Source organism: Muscardinus avellanarius (genome assembly GCF_963383645.1).
Source record: "Muscardinus avellanarius genome assembly, chromosome: 8".
NCBI classification, from domain to species: Eukaryota; Metazoa; Chordata; class Mammalia; order Rodentia; family Gliridae; genus Muscardinus; species Muscardinus avellanarius.
Genome location: NC_137794.1, coordinates 12,020,236 through 12,039,298, shown reverse-complemented (window position 1 = coordinate 12,039,298; position 19,063 = coordinate 12,020,236). Strand labels below are relative to the sequence as shown.

General features: G+C 40.9%; 1 protein-coding gene across 2 annotated transcripts in view; it reads right to left on the bottom strand.

Moving 5' to 3' along the window:
* BMP5 (bone morphogenetic protein 5) overlaps positions 1-19,063 on the bottom strand; it is a gene marked incomplete at both ends in the record, with an annotated part of 126,312 nt that overhangs the window by 8,689 nt on the left and 98,560 nt on the right. For both annotated transcript variants that reach the window (XM_080699803.1, XM_080699804.1), the window contains one exon: positions 9,784-9,978. In XM_080699803.1, coding sequence (XP_080555929.1) covers positions 9,784-9,978 — 195 coding nt within the window. The remainder of the gene's footprint in view (positions 1-9,783; positions 9,979-19,063) is intronic.

Below are 19,063 nucleotides of genomic sequence, written 5' to 3'. Positions count from 1 at the left end.
ATGTTGTCTTCTCTGGAATGTGTTCATACTTTATATAAATAGCATTGTAAAAGCCACCCCACTTTGATTATCTCCAATATAAAAAGGAGAAAACAAAATAGCACATCATTTATTTCAAAGAAAGTTTGAGTTAAGGTGTTACCTTCCTGTTTAATTATTCAACCAATAATGAAAATGTGGTCACATCAGAAATCAAAGAATCCTATATTAAAGGGTCCTGTTATCTACCTTTTGTGGTTAGTTCAAAAAATTATTGGTTTAATGTCATTCTAGCATTGGAGCCTGCCGTGAGGCAAGGCCGGTACTGGGGCCTCCGAGGCCAGGATAAGAGCCTGCCGAGGGGTTAGGCCAGTGCTGGGGACAGCGAGGCTGGCATCGGAGCCTGCCTTGAGGCATGACCAGTGCTGGGGCCTCCGAGGCTGGGATCGGAGCCTGCCAAGGGGTTAGGCCGGTGCTGGGGCCAGTGAGGCCGGCATCGGAGCCTGCCTTGAGGCAAGGCCGGTACTGGGGCCTCCGAGGCCAGGATAAGAGCCTGCCGAGGGGTTAGGCCGGTGCTGGGGCCAGCGAGGCCGGCATCGGAGCCTGCCGTGAGGCATGACCAGTGCTGGGGCCTCCGAGGCTGGGATCGGAGCCTGCCAAGGGGTTAGGCTGGTGCTGGGGCCAGTGAGGCCGGCATCGGAGCCTGCCTTGAGGCAAGGCTGGTACTGGGGCCTCGAGGCCAGGATAAGAGCCTGCCGAGGGGTTAGGCCGGTGCTGGGGCCAGCGAGGCCGGCATCGGAGCCTGCCTTGATGCATGACCAGTGCTGGGGCCTCCAAATCAGGGATCGGAGCCTGCCGAGGGGTTAGGCCGGTGCTGGGGCCAGCGAGGCCGGCATTGGAGCCTACCTTGAGCCAAGGCCGGTACTGGGGCCTCCGAGGCCAGGATAAGAGCCTGCCGAGGGGTTAGGCCGGTGCTGGGGCCAGCGAGGCCGGCATCGGAGCCTGCCGTGAGGCATGACCAGTGCTGGGGCCTCTGAGGCCGGGATCGGAGCCTGCCGAGGGGTTAGGCCGCTGCTGGGGCCAGTGAGGCCGGCATAGGAGCCTTCCGTGAGGCAAAGCCGGTACTGGGGCCTCGAGGCCAGGATAAGAGCCTGCCGAGGGGTTAGGCCGGTGCTGGGGCCAGCGAGGCCGGCATCGGAGCCTGCCATGAGGCAAGGCCGGTACTGGGGCCTCCGAGGCTAGGATAAGAGCCTGCCGAGGGGTTAGGCCGGTGCTGGGGCCAGCGAGGCCGGCATCGGAGCCTGCCTTGAGGCATGACCAATGCTGGGGCCTCCGAGGCCGGGATCGGAGCCTGCCGAGGGGTTAGGCTGGTGCTGGGGCCAATGGCCAGCATCGGAGCCTGGCGTGAGGCAAGTTCACTCCTGCGGCCTCCAAGGCCGGGACCAAAGCCAGCTTAGGGGTTAGACCGGTTCAGGGGCCAGCGAGACCAGAACTGGGGCCTCCCATGAGGCAAGGCCGCTGCTTGAGCCAGCGAGGTCTGGATCAGTCCACTGAGTAGCCAGGCCACTACTGGGACCATCAAGAGTGGGATTGGTACTTGCAACGCAGCATGCACAGAGAAATATCGCAGAAAATATAAATCATACGCTTCTCTTAATCAGCAATAACTAGGAGGATAAGGGCAACAGGAAGAGGTTGAGCTATAGAAAGGGCCCTATAGTGAAGCAACTAATGTGACCAATCAGAGGGTATGTAATACTGGGGGACGGAGCCTCTTTAAAACGCAGGAGGTACATAAACAAACGTATCAAAGTAAATCACCAAAGAAGTGTGGGATGGAAGGAGGGGGAGCGAATGGGATGGGGGCTGGAGGAGGGCTAATTGGATGATGTGTGCTTGTATATCCTCTCAAGTCTTGTACTCCAATGTGATTGATATATGACTACAATGCACCAATTTAAAAAATAAATTAATAAAAAAAATAAATAAAAAAAAATAAAAATAATGCCCAAGATCCAAAAAAAGTCATTCTAGAAAATACATAATAATCAAATTTTGAAGTCTTTTAAGAGGATTTTTTTTTTACTTCTAGACCATTTATTCCTACAATAAAATTATATCAAATTAAATAAATAGATAATGGAAAATGGAGGACAGAGAAATAGTGAAGGACTCGGTGCTCTCGTTCTTCATGGAAATGGCTACCTTAATTTGAATAGTAGCACAAAGACTTAGCTATATTCTTGCCATGGACAAGTGTACTTTAGCATTAAAGTGAAATAAATAACTCTACATGAAAAGCCATAAGCTGTATGCATGGTTACTTAAATTTCATGTTTACAAGAAAAATGAAAAGAAAAACTTGAAGGTTCAAATATATCTGTTCCATCAGTGCAGCATTCATGCCGGCTAAGTGATTAATCTAATGTAACATCACACAGAGGTAACGAGCAAAGAAATTTATAATGGAATCTGGTTCCAAGAGTCTGCTTTCATAGACTGTTAGGACCATATGCTTATTCTGTCAGGAATAAAAACTAATGGATACTGAGTGAAGTAAATGTTGTACCCAAACCAGCAAAGTCTGCAGTTATCTTTACTATCAGTGGTTGGCAGAAGAAGTCGTGGGATGAAAGGCAAGGAAACTTGATTCACATCCTTAACAGTTCAACTGCCAAACCCTATATGAGATAAAAATAAAATGGACATAATTCTATTGTAGATGGCCTTGTCTACAAATGAAGTCACAGCAGACATAATCAAATGTTCTGGTGCCACAGTCAACACTAGAAAAGGTGTGCTATCAGGCTTCAATCATAATGCAGGTGTAGGAGAAAGAGCACTTGTCTGTTCTCTTAGTGGCAAAAATATTGGGAAAATGCCAAAATATTGTCAAACCGTTTATGCAAATCTATTTGTGGTTAATTTATAAGTGCAGTATAAATTTACTCTTTTTAAAGTTTGATTTTATAATATTGTTTTATCTTAGAAAAATCACAAAAGACGAGTAAAATATGTGCAGGTCAGAAAGTGGTGAAGAAAGCTGGGCGTGGTGGCGCACGCTTGTAATCCCAACACGTGGGAGGCTGAGACAGGAGGATCAGACAGGTTCGAAGCCAGCCTCAGCTGCTTAGTGAAGCTCTCAGCAACTTATTGAGACCCTGTTTCCAAATAAAGTATAAAAAAAAGTAGGTCTGGGAGTATAGCCCGGAGGTAGAAAAGCCCCTGGGTTCCACTCCCAGTACCACGTGCTCGCACGTGCGCGCAAGCACACACACACACACACACACACACACACACACACACACGAAAGTGGTGAAGAAATTCCTGAAATCTACATAGACTTTAAGTGTTCTGAACACTAAATCCTAAAAAAAAAAAAACACGAAAAAATAAGTATAGGTTAACCCAGATAGAGGAGACAATAAAAATTTCTAAAATCTTCATATGCCATTGGTTTTGAAACAGTATTGGCTTTTTTAGGAGATAAAATTAGATAAATAAGTAGATGACAGATAGATAGATAGATAGATAGATAGATGATTGATAGACCAAAATAGAATTTAACATATAAGCACTACATTAGCTTCAAAACAAAAGAAAATTTTAGCTTTCTCATTTTAGTTCTCAAAAGGCAAAGGAAGAAAAGGAAGTCGGCCCCTACAACATTAGGATGGAAAACTTCACTCCTAGAACATGGAAAACAAGCTGGGCATGGGGGCACATGCCTGTAATCCCAGCACTTGGGAGACTGAGGCAGAAGGAAAAGTCCAAGTCCAGCCTCAGCAACTTATCAAGGCCCTCAGAAATGTAGTGAGACCTTGTTCCAAATTTAAAAAAAAAAAAGAAGAAATAGGGCTGGGGGGTATAGCTTAGAGTGCAATGTCCCTAAGTTCAATCCCCAGTACAAAACTTAAATAAATAAATAAATAAATAAATAAATAAATAAATAAAACCAAGAGGAAGGAAGAAGGGGAGCGAGGAATGAAATAATGTATAACAGACCAAAAATAATGGTGCCACAGTAGACTATTCAACATAAATTTGGCATGGTCTTGGTGTGTGTGTGTGTGTGTGTGTGTGTGTGTGTGTGTGAGAGAGAGACAGAGAGAGAGAGAGAGAGAGAGAGAGAGAGAGAGAGAGAGAGAGTCCACAACTAATAATCCCACCCAAAGAAAGGGGTATTATTGTTAACTCTAATCACTACTTTCCAGCCACAGTGAATTATACACTTAAATATATGTATATGCACAACTCAGAAAAAATATCTGTTATTTGTGCAGGGATATCTGTGTTTGTCTATGTAGGAATGTGTCACATAAAACAGACACCACAAAATAGTAACTATCTGGTCTGTTCTTTATGTCTGCTTAGCCGAGCAGCCATATGAGTGACCCGATTCACATCTTCACCTATGAGCCTATGGACATAAACACTTACCCACAAGTTTTAGCTCCCACCAGCCTGTTAGACATCTGTAAGTGAAAGCTTCCCAGATACCTACTACTCAACATTTCTACTTCTGACCCCACATTAGTCATAGTCCTAGAACTTTAATCATCAGTCTGATTTTATCCATCCCTCCATTTCTGAAAAATGTCTGTTCTTTCTTAGATAAGATTATATAACCAGTAAGTGTTGGAGCCAATATTAAGGATAGAAAACAGATAACTAAATGTATAAAAACTACATATTAGGTGCACCAAAATAATTGTTTTTTGGAGAAAGGTTTCCAAAAATCTGCATGGTTCAAGGAGCAGATAACAGTTACTGACATTAGTAGCTACAAAATATGAAATCACGTGAACTAAAAATGTGGATTAAAAGTATTTTTCCATGTGTAGCACTGCAGGATTTTCAGCACAGAACTGACTTTGAGGACAAAAATTTGAAAACAACCCAAATGTTTGTTAGATGTGATACAGTTAAATAGATTCTACTACTATTAAAGACTCCACAATATATAAAACTAATGAGGTTGCCAGGCGTGGTGGCTCACGCTTGTAATCCCAGCATTCGGGAGGCTGAGACCAGAGAATCGTGGTTTGTGGACAGCCTCAGACTCTTAGTGAGGCTCTGGGCAACTTAGTGAGACCCTGTTTCAAAATAAAGAATAAAAAATAGGGCAGGGATGTAGCTTGGAGGTGAAATGGGCTTGGGTTCCATCTTCAGACCCGCAAAAAAAAAAAAAAGAAAGAAAGAAAAATCAAAATAAAGAATAAAAAATTGGGCAAGGAGTGTAGCTCAGAGGTCAAATGCCCCTGGGTTCCATCCCCAGACTCACACACACAAAAAAAATAAAAATAAAATAAAACTAATGAGGTCATTATATTTGAAACATGACTAAGGCACTGAAAAGAATATTCTCTGAAAAGAAATACAAAATCAGGGGTCCTGCAGTCCCATCTACTCTGGGGTCTGAAGCAAGAGGATTATAAATTGAAGGCCTGTTTAGGCAATTTAGGTAGACTCTGTCTAAAATAGAATTTAAAAAGAGAATTAGGGAGGTATCTCAGTGGTAGAGTTACTAAGCCTGTGGGAGGGCCCGAATCCAATGCCCATTACCATAAAAACAAAAAGAAAAAGAGACATGTGCACATGTAGAAAAAGATTTGGAAGTATATATATTATCCTGCTATTAGTGTATCAGAGCAACTCATCGTGGAAGAATACGATGAACAAGGGAGAACCTTCTATACAAATTTCTTGTCTTTGAAATCCTGAAAATGAGGCCAGATGTAGTGTCACATGCTTGCAATCCCAGTATTGGGAGGCTGAGACAGGAGGATCCGAGTTCATGGCCAGCCTCAGCTACTTAGTGGAGCCCTCAGCAACCTAGTGAGAACCTGTTTAAAAATAATAAATAAAAAAAGAAATAGGGCTGGGGGTGTAGCTAGGAGGTAGACTACCCCTGGGTTCAATCGTCAGTACCTCAAAAAAAAAAAAAATCCTGAAAATGGCCAGGCTTTGTGGCACACATCTGTAATCCCAGTATTTTGGAGGCTGAGATGAGAGGATTACAGATTAGAGACTAGCCTTAGCAACCCAGCAAGAGCGTTTTGTGTGTGTGTGTGTGTGGTACTGGGGTTCCTGGAAACCCTCTACCTCTGGGCTATGCTCCCAGAGCTATTTTTATACTTTTTTATTTGGAAACAGCGTCTCTTAAGCCAGCACGGCTAGCTTTGAACCTGCGTGATCCTCCTGTCTCTACCTCCCAAGCACGGGGATTACAAGCATGCGCCACCACGCCCGGCCAGCAAGAGCCTTTTTTTAAATAAAAAATAAAAAGAGGTAGGAGTGTTTTTCAGAGGTAGAAAGCCTCTGGTTTCAATCCCCAGTACCAAAACAAAACCAAAAACAAACAAACAAACAAACAAACAAAAAAACTTGAAAATGTACTAACAAAACCAGTTTGAGGAAATAATTGAAATTTATACTACGTTCTTGTTTTGTTTAATACTTGTTGATCCAAGAGGCATGAATTTACCTTGGCAGTTAGGCAAGAGATGAGGCTTATCAGAGCTGAGAAATAAGTGCTGAGTGCTTGAATTCAGGTAACCAGTATGGTTTTAGGCCAAGTTTCTACGGTTAGTGCCCCGTCAAGGATCCGTAGAAGTTAGCGTGTCGAGTCCTCTAATCTCACACTTCCCTAATGAGTTGGAACTTGGATTTTTCCCTGGTGCTTCTTCCATATTCTTAATGCTGTATTATTGTCAGCATTTTCTGTAGCTCTTAGAAGTGCATGATGTCCTCTGGGCTCTTTAAAAGTCTTACTAACCTAGGGCCTTTATATTCTGGAGTCCAGCTTAAAATTGAGTTACTGGCTCCATTTTCTTCCCCCACGTACTCAACTTTCAAAGGAGTATTCATTGTGCTGCCTTAATGGGAAATAGGCAGGATTTCCCATGATGTACCTGCTCATACTTCCTGCCAAAACCTTGATGAGGAACAGGGTACTTGCACACGTGCACACGTGTGGGGGGGGGCAGTTTCTGCAGAAAACAGGGAGGCACGGTTCTATGCGTGTGCGTGAATGGCAGAGTTAGTTTTCCCCATGCAATCAGCACATTCCTGTATTAGATAAGAATTTGAGAGGCCTCACTTTTCTAGGCTTTCCCACAAAGAGTAAGGAAGAAAAAGGGCCCTTGAAGGGTCAGAAGGCAAGCATCTGAAATAAGAAAGAAATGAGGGAAAAGACAGCAAGAATGACCTGAATTTTAATTTTCCTGTATCCTGCCTTATTGGAGACTTTCAACATTTGACTAGAGGTGTCCCCAAAAAAGAAAAAAATATGAGTTAAATATTTAATAATGTCTTTTTCTTAACCCCGATCTCCTCTCTTCTTAGCCAAGGGATCCTTTACATAGTATTTTATTGTAAAAGCGTGACACTATGATAGCATTTATCATTTATTTTTGGATAATTTTAACTCTCAACTGACATTTCAAGTCTCCCAAGTATCACATTTTCTGTTTATATTAGATTTTTCTTGCCAAATCCTATGAGGTTTTTCCTGGTCTGCTTGATTACTACCTATTGAAAGGTTAAGTCTCACAGACACACGCCAGCTACTTTCTTTCTTCTTATTATCAAAATATGAACATGCTCCAAAACCATCTGCCACATATTTCACAGCTGTGGCTGCCAATGAAAAACTTTTAAGAAAGAAAATATTGGTCTATATTAGAATAGCTTCTTTCTCCAAGTGGTGTTAGGAAGCTTGTGAAAGTAATGTGATTTCTGCCCCGTGTGTTTTTAGGGAGCTTGTGAAAGTTACGTGATTTCTGCCCCATGTGTTTTATTCATCTTTAACTATAGAAAGACATTTGTTATTTGTGGTCAGGAAGAGAAGATAAATAGAGCTAACCAATAGGGAAAAGAACTTTGATGATTTCGGTTGCTGGATGGCCTCTGCCGGAGTAATTACGAGCTCTGATGCTCCGAATGTGACTTACACTTTTTTCCCTTTGTAATTTCCTCCAAAATTATTTACTGTTCTATTCAAAGTTTGGCAAACCCCTCTCTTAATGCAGTCTGCTACATTAAATTAAAAACATTTCAAGCAAATTTAGAGCCATTCAACATGAAAAGAGAAATATACAACTTTGACAGGCGAGTATTTACAAGGAAGAAAGGGTCTCGGAAACTTATCCTTCACCATCTTTCTATTAAGCAATCACGACGTTTTTGCCAAACTAAATATCTTGGAGAGATCTTTACAAAATAGCATCGTAACACGGCACTAATACCATGTTTACTTTGAAGTGAAAAAGGTGCTTAAATGTCTTTGATGGAAAATTATTTTAAAGCATCACTTGATTCATAGCATTTGATTCAGTATAAGGTAATTCTGGATAGAATTCTTCTCTCCTGCCTCTGTTGCTACATGTGACAAAAAACTTCTTTCTAAGATAATTCTCCTAATGCCTATGTATCAGGAAGGCTCCAATAAATCCTATTTAGTATTTTTTTAGACTCTTAGGGGCAAAAAAAAGTGTATATTTTTGCTTTACTTACAATCTATTTCTTACCTAAACACTCTTTGATGTTTGAATAGTAAATAGTTGCTGATGATTTTTTTTAGTAACCTTGAAAAAATTAAGATTTTTAGGAACAATGTCAAAGGCTATTGAAATTACAATTCTAATTTACTAAAATACTTCATGTGGAAATCCTGTCACCTTTGTGTATCAGCTTATCCATGTGCCTGGCATGGAAACATCCATACGGTGGCTTGTAACAAAGAACACATACTGTACAAATGAACGATCATGTTGTTCCAAATTGGGATGGTCTAGGATAATGGCCTGCCTCAAATATTATTTTTATAGCCAGGCGTGTTGGCGCACGTTTGTAATCCCAGCATTCGGGAGGCTGAGACCTGAGGATCGCGGTTCGCGGACAGCCTCAGCTACTTAGTGAGGCCCTCCGCAACTCAGTGAGATCCTGTTTCAAAATAAAGAATAAAAAATAGGGCAGGGGGTGTAGCCTGGAAGTCGAATACCCCCGGGTTCCATCCCCAGACCCGCAAAAAAATATTATTTTTATAAATAAAAATTTCTTGAAATAAAATAGCCATCCTCTTTTGTATCACAATGGCATATTAAAGCTTGTTTGCAGTCTGTACTAAACGGGATTCCTCTTGGTATAAATACTATCATTAGGTCATTTGTGATTCTGGCAGTTGTATGCTTTTGATCAGCTGCAATTTTATCTCCTTTTCTATCATATAACAGATTAAAATTCCAAGTACATCGACATCAGTTGTACATTTGTAATATTTTGTCAAAAGATTTTGTATCTTTTGAAAACACATTACCCAGACAAAAGCCCTCCAAATAACTAGGGGAAATTTAAATATTGCCTTCATTTGCATACAGTCTACCTCGCGCCTATCTTCAGGGAGAATTTACTTCATGATTCACATTTAACAATAAAGGAAGACATGTATGCACCTGGTTGACCATCCCTAGCTGAGAAGCCCTGAGAAAGTTAACTCAGCAAGTTGTGTCATTTGGTATTGGGCTAGACTTTGTTGATCTAGTCCTGTCGTGATTATATTAGTGCCAGCTTGGTTTTAATTTGAACTGAACCTTTCAACATGTTCAGGCAAGTCATACTTAGCTTAAGATGAGCTACTGAGTGATTCACTGCTGAAACATTCTGGGGATGCTAGAAACATCACTGGAAGATTTAATACACCAAACGAAGGTATAGACGGAGGATAAATTTATCGCGGCTACTTGATTGGTAGCACATGACCCCATAACTCTGAGCACCTCTGCCGTTCCCGTTTGATCTCACCTCCTGCACTGGACATCCTGGAGGAGTCCTGATGAGAGCTGGATTTATTGCGGTTCTGATTTTTCCGTTTGTTGGCTGCTCTCACCGATCGAAGAAGTACCTCACTCGCCTTGAAGAAGGCCACCAGGAACGGTTGTTTCGACTGAGGCCCGTGTCTTCCCACGAGACCGGCGGATTTTACGTTGATACTTCGGCCTGGAAGAGGATACACCAGCAATTGGTTTATGAAAAACTGATAAAGTTTCCCATGCAATGTGAAGTAATTCTGAAGTTACTTTGCGAAAGGAAATAGTTTGAAAACATTATCAGAATATGTTCTTTCTTACTGTATGTTTGTTCAGTTAGGTATTTGGGGTACTGGGGATTGAACCCAGGAACATTCTATCACTGCGATTCATCCCCAGCTTTGTCACACACACTTTTTTTTTTTTAGCTTTGAACAATGGTCTCAGCCAGATGTGGTAGCCCATGCTTGCAATTCCAGTACTTGAGAGGCTCAGATATGAGGATTGCAGGTTTGCAGCCAGCCTCAGCTACTTAGTGAGACCTTACACAACTTAGTGAGACCCTGTTTCAAAATAAAGAATAAAAACAGTACTGAGAATATAGCTCAGAGGTAAAATGCTCCTGGGTTCAATCTTCAGTATAGCAAAAAAGAAGAAGAAGAGGAAGAAGAAGAAGAAGAAGAAGAAGAAGAAGAAGAAGAAGAAGAAGAAGGAGGAGGAGGAGGAGGAGGAGGAGGAGGAGGAGGAGGAGGAGGAGGAGGAGGAGGACACTGTTGGTGGGAGTGCAAACTAGTTCAGCCACAATGAAGATCAATGTGGAGATTCCTTAGAAAACTGGGAAGGGATCCACCATCTGATACGGCTATACCACTCCTGAGTATCTGTCTAAAGAAGGTGAAACTAGAGAACTACAGTGACATATGCATGCCCATGTTCATAGTGGCAAAATCCACAATAGCCAAACTATGGAACCAACCTAGATCTCCATCAACAGATGAATGGATTGCAAAATTATGGGGATGCTAGAAACATCATCATTGAAAGATTTATTTATTTATTTTTGGTGGTACTAGGGGTGGAACCCAGAGGTTTTTCTACCTCCGGGCTATACTCCCAGACCTATTTTATATTTTATTTTGAAACAGGGTCTTACTAAGTTGCTGAGAGCCTCACTAAGTAGCTGAGCCTGCCTTCGAACCTGTGCGATCCTCCTGTCTTAGCCTCCCTAGCGCGGGGATTACAAGCGTGCGCCACCACGCCCGGCGGAAGATTTGATACACCAGTGGAATTCTATTCAGCATCAAAGAAGAAGAAAATTATGTCATTTGAAAGAAAATGGAAGGGCCTGGAGAACATTATGTTAAGTGAGATTAGCCAAGCACAGATAGTGAAGGGTCATATGTTTTCTCCAATATGTGAAAGCTAGGGAGTAATTGGGATATAAGAGGGATTCCAGATAATGGAGAAGAGACCTCAGTGGAGCCAGGGAGGTGGTCTAAAGGAAAAGAAAGGGGAAGACTGAGGTTCACTAATAGAAATACTACCAGAAACTATGTGTTCATATGTGAATATACCAATGTCAATCTCAGTACTCTGTATTGGGAGAGGGAAATGGGAAGACAGGGGGACGCCACCAAGTATGGTGTGCATATATGTCACTGTCAACATGATTTACAGTATGATGTGAGACTGTAATGAGCCAATAAAAACACATTATAAGCCAGGCGTGGTGGCGCACACTTGTAATCTCCACACTTGGGAGGTGGAGACAGGAGGATCGCTCAAGTTTGAAGCCAGCCATGCTAGCTTAAGAGACCCTGTTTCCAAATAAAATGTATAAAATAGGTCTGGGAGTGTAGCCCTGAGATAGAAGGTTTCCAGGAACCCCAGTACCACACACACACACACACACAAAAAAAAAAAAAAAAAATTATGAAGAAATAATAGCCGGGTGTGGTGATGCACACTTATAATCCCAGCATTTGGGAGGCTGAGACAGGAAGATCTGGGTTCATGGCCAGTCTTAGCTATTTAGTGAGGCCCTTTGCAACTCAGTGAGACCCTGTTTTGAAACAAAGAATGAAAAACAGGGCTAGCGGTGTAGCTCAGAGGTAGAATGCTCCTGGGTTCCAGCCCCAGTGCCACGAAAACAGAAAGTAAAAAAAAAGAAAAAAGAATAAAATAAGATGGGATGTAGCTCGGAGAATACCCCTGTGTTCCATTTCCAGAACTCACAGAAAGGAAGTAAGAAAAGAAGAAAGGGAGGAAGGAAGGAAAGAAGGATGGGAGGGAGGAAGGAAGGGAGGAAGGAAGGAAGGAAGGAAGGAAGGAAGGAAGGAAGGAAGGAAGGAAGGAAGGAAGGAAGGGGGCCTCACTTAGTTTCTGCATACTAGCCTCAAACTTCCTATTCTCCTGTCTCATCCTCCCAAGTATTAGAATTACAGGTCTGTGATGTGACTCCACCCAGTTTATCAGACCATTTTCTTTATGGGCCAAGTTTCTTATAAATACTGTGGTTTATTATTATGGAAAGTTCTTCATGCTTAGTTTTTCACTTCGCATAATTCTCCTACCACAGAACCCTCTTTGGCTATATTCACTCACTGGTATCTCCTCAGACCTTAAAATCAGAAACACTATAATGGAAACAGTTGACTGCCCGACAGCCTCAAATAGCTATTCCGAGAGTATTACCTGCTCTAAATATAATTTTCCTCTAAGTAGTAAAAGCTGAATTCCTGAAAGCATGTTTCAGCCTTTCATGTAATTAATCCCAATTAGCTATCCCCCTTAGCCTCTGGCCAGTGATGAGCGCATTTGGCAAAGCTACACTCTAGTTGAGTTCTAGGGATGGAGGTCTGCTCTAAGCTCCAGCTCATCCTCATTGTGAATTACTTCAAAATAAGCATGGAAGCTTCAGAATTCCTCTCCCTCTGAGTCTGACATGTCTGAATAGTTACTAAAAGAATTTCCAGGCAAAGCAACCCTGGAGATTCTCAGAAAAAAAAAAAAAAAAAGAAAGAAAGAAAGAAAGAAAAGAAAAAAATTCCAGGTGAGCTCTCGGACTAAACTTTGCCCTTAACCCAGCCTACAACTTAGACCCTTCCTGACCTGTTGATGTGGTTATACATAATGGAAACGGTGTATAACCAGGACCCATATAGGACTAAGTTAAAAGTCAAGGTGTCCCCAGGATACTGGAAGTCAATGTTGATAACCTTGCACATGGGTAGAAACAATAATACGTATAATCACAACCACGTCAAGTATATTTGGGGTGCTTGTTATGTACATGCTAGACAGTTTTCTAGATAGTTTCCACTCATTGTTTACTGTGATTCCACAAATACTGAAGGAATTAGGTACATTTTTCTCCCCTTTCTATAATTCACTTACCTTTTATTGGGCCCTTCTAGTTTAAAAGAATTGTCACTGAAAATGATATATATTTATGTAAATAAATAACATATGTAATATATCTATATACTCATATCTATATATGTATAGATTGATTCCACAAAGAAAACCATTGATATCTAGTTCCATGAAAATCATTGAAACAGGATGAACCGTTTAAATTGTAAATTTAGTTGAGAATTACTCAAAATCTATGCAAAGTTACTATTCTAAATATAAGTTACCAATCCTGAAAGAGTGATATAGAATGGGGTTTGAAATATGTGCATGATTGGCTCTGGCTTGTCCCCTGAGAAATGTGCAAGCTTTCTTAAAATATTTATTCAGTAAAGACTGCAGAGCAGCCTCAGTCCATTATAAGACCTGACCCACCTTAGAGGAAGAAAAAGAAAACAAGTTCCTGAAACGGCATCAACGGCGTTTTAGCAAATAAGCCCTTGCTCTGACCAAAATTTATTTTGGCAGCATAGAAACTTTTGTGTATACTTGTATTGTGCAGAGGCCTTCTGCCGTCAGAATCTGAGACGCTGTCATGTGAGGCTGTGCAGCTGTTGGGAGGGACACAGAAGTCCTTTAAATGTGGAGATACTGGTTTAAAAAAGAAATTCTGCCCTAATCGAAGCAACATAGGTGTCCTCAATGATTGTTCTGCTAAATATTGGATAAACTTTACTTCGTGCAAGTGTCAAAATGGCCATCTGCCTAGCAAATGCCACCACATTCTGTCCTACCAGAAAAGAGACTCACAAATAATCAGTGCAGTCAACCTTAAGCAAATAAGCATACAGGTTTCTCTTTTAAATGCAAACTTCCAGTGGCCCAATGCCAGAGTCTACATTTCTTAGCAAAACTCTATCACTGGCATAAATGAAAGAGGCCGTTTGATTTGTGGTCAGAGCAGTTTCCATTCTCCTTCCACTGTAACAAATGTATTAATTCAGCTCAGACTTCCTCCTCCTGGCTGCCCTTTTGCTGTAAAAGGAGAAATTAGAAGTCCCAGCCAAATACCATACCTTGAACTGACCCACTTCAATACATAAACACTTTTACAACATGTTTATTCAGGTGTAGCACTTGAAATTGGTTTAAGATGTTTCCAGTGACAGAGAGCTCAGCGAAAGAAAAAAAAAAAAAAGAACTGAGAAACTTAACTGTTATGGAGTAGAATAACTGGCAATCTGTTCTTTACATTTTAAATTTTTTTTTCTATCTTGGAGTACCGCATAAAAAAAGTATTTGTCAGAGTTTTTATTTTGATGTTTTAATGAAGTGTTAATTTAACAGGAACTAAATTTTTACTTGTATACATTGATGACTGCAGAAATCATTTTTAATATACGATCTTTCTAATGCTGAAATAGGTTGCTGCAAGCTGTTCACAAATGGAATATAGTAAAATCAGTTTTCCATCCATTACAACACACACTGACCCTTTTAAAGTTAAATAAGCACTTAACTCAAAGTTCCAAGTTTCCTTTGGTTTGCAAGAGGGTTTCTTTTATTTTTAATTCCAAAGACCTTCACTACTTTAATTTTTATCTGTGGAGAAATAATACTGCCCTAAAGATTTATGTTCTGAAAACTGTAAAGATATGTGTATGTTATAAATATGGGTTCCTTGGGTTTTACAAAGGTAGATATTGTATGTGGAGCAAAGTACCCTTCAAATCAATGTGAACTCCCTTTAAAATAACTTTTAATATTATTAAGTTTCCTCTTGGTTTCCTTTTGACTTCAGCAATGAGACGACTGTTAAGATTCCTTAAGAGAGTGCTTGTACAGTCAACCTTGGTCTTGAGCTACATCATAGAAATATTAACTATTTAGACCTAATGTAGCCACATCGATTATGTTCACCTAATCTTTGGAGTGGCTGAACAGTTGTTTTTGTTTCAAATAATGAGAGGAACACTGCCTATATTACATATGTTAAAGTTCGCGAATACTTTGTAAAAAATGTACTTAAATATATTAAATTTTACCAATAAGTATACAGTATGGCTTTGTTTATTTTTGTTTTTGTTTTTGTTTTGTTTTGGTTTTTTTTTGGTGGTACTTGTGTTCCTGGAAGCCCTTCTACCTCCAGGATACACTCCCAGACCTATTTTATACTTTTTTTTTTTTTGGAAACAGGGTCCCTAAGCCAGCGCGGCTAGCTTCGAACCTGCATGATTACAAGCGTGCGCCACCATGCCTGGCTACAGTATGTTTTATACATTATAAATATAGAGAGAAGACTGCCTATACTATCCTAAAGCATTTCGATTTAGGAAAACAGCATAAATGTGTGTGTGTGTGTGTGTGTGTGTGTGTGTGTGTGTGTGTGTGTATCTGCAAAATATATATATGCATGCCTGTGTAACACCATGAATTTACTTTTTAAAGCCGATCCTTATTTTTGAGCTCTGGATTAGATAGATGGAAACTTGAAGACACAATTAAATGAAAATGGAGTCATGCAATGAAACAAACATTAAGATAAAAGAATAGCAAGGCTCCTAGCCTGAGCCTAAGCTCAGTCACCTTAGGATTGAGACATGTCTAGGCAGCTAGAATGTAAATAGGTTTACCAGGAAGAGCTCCAAATGCAGACTGGGCTACTTCATGAGCAAAAATTCACCCTAAGGAAGAAGTGGACCTTGACAGCATAGACTCAGAGCACTGACTGAACCAGAGAGCATAAGGAAGGGGTGCTTTCAGAGTCCTCTCAGAGTTGCTCCTGGCACAGCTCAGTGGTTGCACTTCTAATTCCTAGAAACAAATGGGATTCAAACAATATCTAATGAGCTATTTAACCTGAAGTCTCTGTAAAATACTAGGAGGACAAGATAGCACCTTAGCAACTTGGTTAACAGTTGGACCAGGATGGCAGCAACAGACTGAGCTCCCCGTTCTCTTACCAACACCTGCATCAGCCTTGACCTCAGAGAGGGGGTGCAGCTCACTGGAAGGTAGTGAGAGCAGCAATCTGGTGACAATGGCAGAATTAATGTGTCCCAGCCACTGTACCAGAGCATGACACAAAGCAGCCCCAAGAGCAAGAGGAAACTCCCTTGTGTGTACCATGTCTCCTTGCTGTACACCGGGAGGAGCGCAGGGATGTAGCCTGACAAACAGTGTGGTGATGAGCAGCAAAACACTTGTTTGCTGGGAATTGTTCCAGGTTAAATACACTCCTGTCCTCCTGCACAAGTGGATGGGGTGAAGAGGAGATTGAAAAGATTATTTGAAGGATGTGCCAGCATTCGAGTGATCTCACAGATGGTACTTAGACCCCACGAAAAGGTGTTTGTGCCCAGCGACCCCAAGTTTCAGTAGAATGGAATGCTTGGATAGTGAAGCACAAGGACTAATTAATAAAGAAATTTAGGAGTCTAGAGTATGTGTTGGCAGAGGTATTGTCTTTTAAGAGCTATTTGTACAATGGCCATCTTGTTTTCATCTCAAAATTGTCATTGTAAAGACACCAAGATTAAAGAAAGAAACAATGCGAACGATTGAGATGTGGGCAGAATCCTGAGCAGTTACTGACCAGTGTGAATAAAGGTATGGTTAGCTTGGCATTACCGGAAGAAATGAGTATTATTTTTATACAGGACTTAAAAGGGAACTTGGGAGGTTGGAACTCTGATCTACTACATTTTGCCATAATCGAGGCTGGAGACTCAAGACTTCCAGTTCTGTTCCTGTGACCGTAATGACTTTGTATAAGCACTAGGGATTGAAAGTTGTGTTCAAATTTCCCTAAGAATAAAAGTGAAATCGTTTCACATAGATCACAATATGGAAGGTAGACTGCTGAGTCAAAGATCTGCCAAATCCACTGCTTTTATATTTCAGATCATTCCTTTCAAAAGAAAAGGTGATGGTCACAATATTTATTTCTTTAAAAACAAGGTTATTAAAGAATGTCCTGCTGCGCGTGGTGGCTCACACTTCTAATCCCAACTTTTGGGAGGCTGAGACCAGAGGATCGCAGTTCATGGAGAGCTTCATCTACTTAGCGAGGCCCTTCGCAACTCAGTGAGACCCTGCTTCAAAAATCAAAAGACAAAAAAATAGGGCTGGGAGTGTAGCTCGGAGGTAGAACGCCACTGGGTTCCATCCCCAGTACCTCAAAAAATAAAAAAAAAAATAAAGGAGACTCTGACATAAAACAGTTCTTTAAACACATGTTAATGTTTTAAGAATAAGTGGTTCAAAATCCAAGCATTTAGTTCCCCTCCAGAATACACAAGTTGAAAACACTCATTTGAGGATTTATCAGAGTCTAAACGCTGGTATCTCTCTGAGATGTTAACATAAGTTCTGTGTTTATTCCTCTCTATAAGCACACAGCAATTGACTATTTAACCCACAACATCTGGGATGCAGCATGGGCACAAATTAGCCTTTCTTCATTTCCAGAAAGATTTGCAGCATCCTTTACAGACCATTTCACGGGAGGAAGACGACTCATTCATAGTTTCTCATTCACGTAACTTCTCGATCTTCTCTTATTTCCAACCTGTGGTTAAATTTTCTTCTGATGCTCTCAAATTATGGGTTATGTTACTCTAAGTTATAGTGGAATTTTACCCTTTTTGAAGACACATGATTTAATGTGTGCAGAATTTTCTGTTTGGCAGAGAGACTAAATCATGTTTATATTAAATTGTAAGGAAAAATAGAGAAAATAGAACTTTGTCTCAATTCCACATATATTTTAACTCAGTGTAGCCTTAAATAAGGCATATTGTAATCGAGCTTCAATTTCAACTTTGTTATACTTTTTATGAAGATTTTGCATAGTTTTTAGTTTTATATTTAAAACACAGACCTATTTCCAGATAGAAGCACACAGCTTTGAAACGCCGCAAACATAATTTAATATTTCTGCTCAAATTTTAAAATGGTTTATAAACTCAAATGCCTTATAAACTCAGACCAAAACAAAGGGAAACTGGCATCTCAAATTATTTCAGCAATGCTGGAAACTCAAAGTTAAGTGCTATTCTAAAATCTTTGAGCTTTGAGAGTGCATGGTAAAGAAAGAAGTGTTTAAGTGATCTTTCCATAATTCTTGAATTTTGATGAACAAACAGTGCTTACCATGCAATGCCTTCACTAGGTCTTCTGTTCTTATCTTCAGACTGACAATCCCCCCCTTTTTTTTTTCAGGACTGGGGGTAGAACCCAGGGGCATTCTACCTCCTAGCTATACCCCCAGGTCTATTTTTTATTCTGTATTTTGAAACAGGGTCTCACTGAGTTGCAAAGAGCCTCACTAAGTAGCTGAGGCTGCTCAAGAACTAAAATCCTAGCCAGGCATGGTGGCACACACTTGTAATCCCAGCATTTGGGAGGTGAGATGGGAGGGTGGCGGTTCACGGACAGCTTCAGCTACTTAGTGAGGCCCTTACAACTCAGTGAGACCCTGTTTCAAAATAAAGAATAAAAAATATGACTGGGGGTATAGCTCGAAGGCATTCTGCCTCTGGGTTCCATCCTCAGTACCGCAAAACAAACAAACAAACAAGAAAGTGATCCTCCTGTTTCAGTCTCCCAAATACTGGGATTACGAGCGTGTGCCACCACACCAAGCTTCATACTGACACTTTTAAAAGCAATGTAAAAATAGCCATCAAATATTTGCATCAATCGCCGGGCGTGGTGGCACATGCTTGTAATCCCTGCGCTTGGGAGGCAAAGACAGGAGGATGGCGCAAGTTTGAAGGCAGCCGCGCTGGCTTAATAAACTCTGTTTCCAAATAAAAATATAAAATAGGTCTGGGAGTGTAGCCCGGAAGTAGAAGGGCTTCCAGGAACCCCAGTACCACCAAAAAAAAATTGCATCAAATATTATTTATTTACATTTA